Source organism: Entamoeba invadens, assembly GCF_000330505.1.
Source record: "Entamoeba invadens IP1 unplaced genomic scaffold scaff_1105074726289, whole genome shotgun sequence".
In the NCBI taxonomy this organism is placed as follows: Eukaryota; Evosea; order Mastigamoebida; family Endamoebidae; genus Entamoeba; species Entamoeba invadens.
Window position 1 is genome coordinate 60,923 of NW_004191717.1, and position 6,868 is coordinate 67,790.

Sequence of the window (6,868 nt, forward strand, 5' to 3'; positions counted from 1 at the left end):
ATTTTTTATTGTTTAAATATTACTGAAATATTTAATAATTTTTTCTTTTTAGCTCATGAAATGTTATGCACAATATATAAACTTAAAAAACATAAAACTGTTTAATAAACTAAAGATTTCCATATTTTTAAACACTTGAATTTTGTACAATGTTATTTAAGGTGTTAATAACTGCATTATAATGATCTAAAGTTAATTTGAATGAAGAATAAAAGAAAAATTTGTATTTATAACTTTAATGCTACAACAATTAATAATTAATTGAAAAAAAATATTAATATCACAGTAAGTGTAATAATAATTGTGTCTCAATCTAAAGCAAACAATTTTTTATTAATTTATAAACCTTATTATGAATTTTTAATTTTATAAAAAAATAACTTTGTTAATTACACTAGTTAAGTTTATTACAATTATCATTTTATTATAAATACATAATAATATATCAATAATTACACATTGTGTAATATTTGATAACTATATTTATACACACTATTAAAATATTTTGTTATCAAACGATAGAACAAACACTGATTGATAATGTTGGAATTTTTGATATTGGTTAATTTATAACCAGAATAGGATATGCAAATAAAAAAGCACCTGAAGAAGTGTTTAGAAGTGTTGTTTGACACTTAACACGTATGTATACGTGTTGTGTGCAGGAAATGAGAAATACTTATGTTGGTAAATATTTTATTCACAATTGTTATTCAATGAATTTGAAATATCCAGTCCAACGTGGTTTAGTTAGTGACCGAGATAATTTTGAAAAAATTGTTCATTATAGTATTTTTGATTGTTTGATCAAATATTCATAAGAATCACCAGTTTTGTTAACAGAATCAATAAATTTCACAAAACAACAACAAAAAATCTCTGTAAGAATATGATTGAAACGTTTGGTCTTCCATATTTTTGTCTTGTTTCGCAGCCAGTATTATCATTAATGTCGACTGGTAAAAGTACTGGTTATTGTGTTGAATGTGGTGATGGAGTAACACAATTTGTACCAATTTATGAAGGTTCATAAATTGAAAAGGGTGTCGTGTTTAGAACTTGCTGGTCAAGACGTTCGCGATTCAATCGAGAAAATTGCAAATCAAAAGGGATTTATTTTTAAAGAATTTAATGAAAGATTAATTCTTGATGAAATAAAAGAAAATATGTGTTACATTGCTCAAGACTTTGAAAAAAAGGAAAAAGAAGCAAACAAACTCGAGAAGATTTATAAACTTCTTGATAAAAAAGAAATCAAGCTTGGTGCCGAAAGATTTGAATATACTGAACAATTATTCAATCCAAATAAATATGGAAAAGATATGAATGGTATTGCTATTCAAGTTAATGATTCTTTAATGCAAATTGAACCAAATCTAAAAACTGAATTGTACCGAAATATTGTGTTGGCTGGTGGAAGCACAATGATGACTGGCTTTGTTGAAAGATTTAACACCGAATTTACAAAATTTGCACCAGAATCTATGAAGTTAATTTTAACTGCACCACCCAATGGAGATATTGCTGTATATATGGGTGGCAAAATCTTTGCAAGTTTGTCAACTTTTAAATCTGCTTGTGTGTCATTTAAAGATTATGATGAATGTGGACCAGATATCACAGAGTTTGCCCATAAAACATTTCTGCTTTTTGTTTATTTCAAATATTCGCAATTAATACAAACAGAATTAATAAATATTGAATATAATATAATTATATTAATATATATAATATGTATAATATATGTTAACTAGATTTTGATTAAAATTGTATTCATCAATTTGTGTTATTGCACTATCTCATAAAATGTAACTTTTTAAAACTGATAAAACAATTACAGTATAAACAAAAATATCAAATAAAGTTGAATAAAGTATTTGAGTTTGTTAAGTGTTTTGTTTGTTATTATTTCGAATACATATACTCTATAAAGCATAACAAGATAACGGGTGTTATCAATACAAAATCAAAGTACCATTTAACGTTTGCCATACACCACAAGTTATAAATTGAAATACTGAGCAAACTCATTTTTACCCACAATAATACCATCGTGTGAAATTCATCAAAGTTGGATTTTTCAAATTTCATAAAAAGAAAATACAACATTTTGGATTTGGTGTGGTAATACACTTTTTGAGCGAAACTGTTTATGCTGTTATCTGTGTCACCAAACAAATCTGCTAATAATAAACAAAGAACAACCGACGTAATGACAAAAGGCAAAATTAAATACATTTTAATCACATTAATAACACCATAACTGAACATTCCTAATAACAATGCAGTAAGAGAAAATATACTCAATTTATACGTATATGAATCGTATGTTCCGATCATATTTTTGTACACAGCAAATATTATAAAACAATCGATAAATGCGATAGCCTCATATTTGCACATTTTAACACACCAAATAAAGTCATATTCATTGGAGTGATAAAAACTCGATATTTTCAATATTAAATACAACATATAATTCACGACAACACACAAGGGGTATATTAATAATGGCACAAAACAATAGTTGTCAAATGCCGTGTTTGTAAAAATGAGTTTATCAATTAACTGCATTGGAATTTTTGTACGAATTTTGTTTATTACAAATTTGACATTTTTTAGTTCATTGGCATTTACAATTTCACTGTTTTTCTCTTGGATGTAAATTTCTTCCACGTTTTGTGGGAGAACAACCTTTGCATTCAAAATTTTGACTTTTTTCAAATTATCAAACATTGAATAATTTCCACTGTAATTCAAAATCAGCTCTGTAGGAAGATATAAATGTTGGTATATCTTCTTCTCATTTTCATCGTCGTTTTCATCAAAACGGAAAACGTGTCTCCATGTTGTGTTGTAAATATAATGCCCAAAACTTTTTTCAATAAAAAATGTCCAAGTTGGTAATTTTTCGATTGTGTTTTCCATTATTTTTGAATTTGAAAAATTGTCACTTTCAATACAAACAACAAATTTAATTTCTTTTGGTATTTCCATTTGATGAATTCTGTTAATAGTAGTCGTATCAAAAAATGCGTCTTTATCGAAGTGCATTATCAAAAGTTTAAGATTTGGGTATTTGTGCCAATTTATTTGATACAAAAAGTGAGCGTTGCTATTGTCAATAACTAATTTGGACACTTTTGATGTGTTGGTTGTTTCGACAGTTGGATTATAGTACATTTTTAATTCAACATATTTTTTTAAAGCGACAGAAACACAACTTGACGGAAAATTAAATCGATTGAAATTTAACAAATTAGAAAACACCCCATCAGTGTAATTCACTTGGGTAACGTTTTTGAAACCCATATGAATTGGTACATCAATTTGTTTTGGAATAGTCAAAGTTTCTATATTGGGCAAAATTTGATTGATTATGCAGAAAGACTGTGTTGGGTCGGAAGAGTCTAATACACTCCATGGGTTTGTTTTCATCATTAAACAACTTTGGAAAGTTGAAAATGAAACATGACAATAATTGAAGAGATCGGATATTCGGATGTATAACATAACGTTCATCAAATAAACAGGCTCAAGTTTTTTCATTGTGTATTTAAATGTTTTTGTTTTTACAGTTCTTGATTTTGTTTATTTATTATTGAAAAGTTTTTAAAAAAAAGACTGGCTTTTTTCTCGAAATATGATATAATCCGGGTTTAATTCTTTTAAAATATTGTGGTATTGTCGAGTTTTTTATATATTTTTGAGTAAAATTATTTTAAATTGTTTTGAAACATAAATAATCGATTAAATCAACTTTCGGTAGTTAAATAGTTATATTATTTTAATAATTATTTGATTCAATCATAACTATATAATGATTTGAAAAGTAATCCATAAACTTTATAATAAGTTAACCATATATTCCGTTATTTGCAAATTCATTTTACAGTATTATTCACTAAGTTCTAGATTCCACCAAACTTACAAGAGTTTTTAATTAAATTTGAATTGTTTTTTAACATGAAAAACAAATACATAAAAATAATACGTGTCCGAACAATGAAATTGATTAATTGGACGTGTTTGGTAATAAAAAACAATTAAATGTAAATGCATTATTCGCTTTATTAAAGGTATTGATGTTTGGCGCTGTTGGGATCATTTCCACGTCATATGTACCAATTGTAAAATATAAAATGAAGTATAATTAAGATTATTATTTTATTTGGTTAAAAAATTATAATAAATAGTAATTTCCTATTGGTCAAATAAAGTGGATGATAAAATAAGCGATTTTGAATTTGTGTTCAAAGGTTGACCTTTCAAGAATTAAATTTATTTTTAAAATGTATACTAAAGAGAAAGGATGGACATGGGGACGAAGGACGGGAATATAGGCCGAAGGACGTCCTTTGTGGTTTAAGGACGTCCTCGCTGTGTAAATGGTGTCTTTTTTATTATTTTCGTGTCCGCGGCATTTTTAAAACTAAATAATGAGTTATAATATTACTATGAATTTACTATTATAAAATATAATTATTTCCAAAAATAAATTTAATCAAAGACAAATTTTAAACAACAAGTAATTTCGTTATAAATTAATGGTTTTTATAAAAAATGCAAATTTAATTAGTTTTTCAAAGAAAACTGAATGGTAAAATGAAAAAAAATGATAAATTTTTATAAACCAATAATATATAACAAAATTACTTGTTAAATAGTTTTTGTCTTTGAATTAATTTATTTTTGGAAATCATTATATTTTTTGATTGTATATTTATAATAAAAATATACTTCGTTATATAGTTTCGATAATGAATAAAAATTGCCGCGGACACGAAAATAATAGAGAGGACACCATATACACAAGAGGACGCCCTTAATAACGGGAGGACGTCCTTAAACCACAAAGTACATCCTTCGGCCTATATTCCCGTCCTTCGTCCCCATGTCCATCCTTTCTCTTAATTCAGATTCAATTAATTTTGAGTATATATAATAAAAAAAAAGTATAATATAAAGTGAGGCGAGAAACCCACACCTGGAGAAAAACCCGCACCCATTTTCCTTTTTCTTCTTTTACCCAAATTATTGTGTTTTTTACTTCCAGAACATGTAAAAAATAAAAAAGTCGGGTTATTATAGTTTCTTTTTCTTTCTTTTTGGTGTTTTTTATTCAAAAATAAAAAATGATTCGAGTTTGATTCAAAATGAACTATCAAAGAACAAAAATGGCCCGGATTTTTACATACTTTCAGTGTATTATAACAGTGTTTCAAATTTGTGTTTATTCAAAAAACAAATATACTATTATAAAAACTATATATATAGTTTAATGATTTAAACTATATTTTTTAACTTGTAATAGTTTATCAAAACACAATTTCTAAAAATAGTTCAATTTTTCACAAGACAAATTCTATAATATAGTAATGTATAGTAAAAATATTCAAAGATTTGCTTTTATCTACACAAATGTTTATTTTTTGATCAAAATATTTTCTTATATATCTATAATACTCACGAGTCAAAATCAATAATGTATTCGTGAAGATTCTGTATTAAAGCTCAGTTGTGTGTATAATATCACCATTTTTAAATAAGTTCAAAAACAATAAAAAGAGTCAAGTTATGTCTTTTTTGACACATATCTTTTTTTATTAAGTTGTAAATAAAAACAGAAATTTTGATATGCAAACGAATGTACATCAACAGTACTATAATGTAACACTGCTTTATATCAAACTGTAACATTATACAAAGAAGTTACAAAATGTGTTTTTATCATATCAATCATTATCAATTATAATAAAAATTTATTATATTTCTAATATTTGTTTTTTTTACAAATTAAAAAATTATTTAACTTAAATTAAATAATTTTAATAAAAATATTCATAAAACACCAACAACAAACTATACATATTATTATAATTATATTAATATCAACTATTAAAATGACTTAAGTTGTTGAATAATTAAATGGGTTTTATATCCACCATTATTTTTCCTCAAAAAACTTTTATGAAAACTTAAAATTAAGAAAAATCAGTTCAAATATTCAAACTCAATACAAACAACAGAGACGTGTTTGTGTTGAGTTGTTGTGGATCCCCATTACCGTTTGGCAATTTAATTAATTTATTTATACACATGGCGCATATAAATTAACAATTAGATAATGCAAATTACGCGCGACTAATGTTTGTTTGTTTTTTATGTTATTTATTATGTTTAAGTGGCTGATAAATACAATTAATTAACTATTTGAAATGGGTTTAAAGTGGATATAAATTATTGATTTCTTATTAGTATTTTTATGGTTAATAAACTTAATAACAATCTATGGTTTAGATACTATATTAAACTAATCAGTAATTAATTGTTTAAAAGATGTATTAGGAAGTGAACCTTATATTATATTTTTTAATCTAAACATTTAATAAATTATATTAAAATTAAACCTAAAATATGTTCAAAAGCTAATTAATCACTTCATTAGAAATATCAGGATAATAGATATTAATTTTTAATTTCCTAATAATTTATTTTTGTTATTTAAGGTTAATTTCATAAAGTTTTTATATTGTATTTTAATTATAAGAACATTCTTAATTAACCAAAAACTGAGACTGAACCTTTTTTTCATTCAACAGCTTTTCAAAGAAGAAAAAAGAAAATGGGTGCGGGTTTTTCTCCAGGTGTGGGTTTCTCGCCTCACTTTACTTTTAATTTTTGAAAAATTTAAAATTGCTTTAAAACAAAATTGATAGCAAAATTTAAATCAATTTGTTAATAATTTAAAGTTAATTATATTTTTATATCGTATTATTATTTAAAAAAAAACAGTTTTCACACTAAAGTAAACTGAAAGATGCAAGAAATAAAACTTGTGAAAAAAAATGAAATTACTTTCAAGTTG

At 25.0% G+C, this 6,868-nt stretch overlaps 1 protein-coding gene across 1 annotated transcript; it reads left to right on the forward strand.

Annotated features, from left to right (window-relative positions):
• Positions 1-1,019: 1,019 nt before the first annotated feature.
• Positions 1,020-1,805, forward strand: EIN_338370 (actin, putative; the record flags this gene model as incomplete). Its single annotated transcript, XM_004183476.1, has 2 exons — positions 1,020-1,652; positions 1,755-1,805. The coding sequence occupies 2 exons, from the start codon at positions 1,020-1,022 to the stop codon at positions 1,803-1,805; spliced, it is 684 nt and encodes a 227-aa protein (XP_004183524.1).
• Between the last annotated feature and the right edge of the window lie 5,063 nt (positions 1,806-6,868).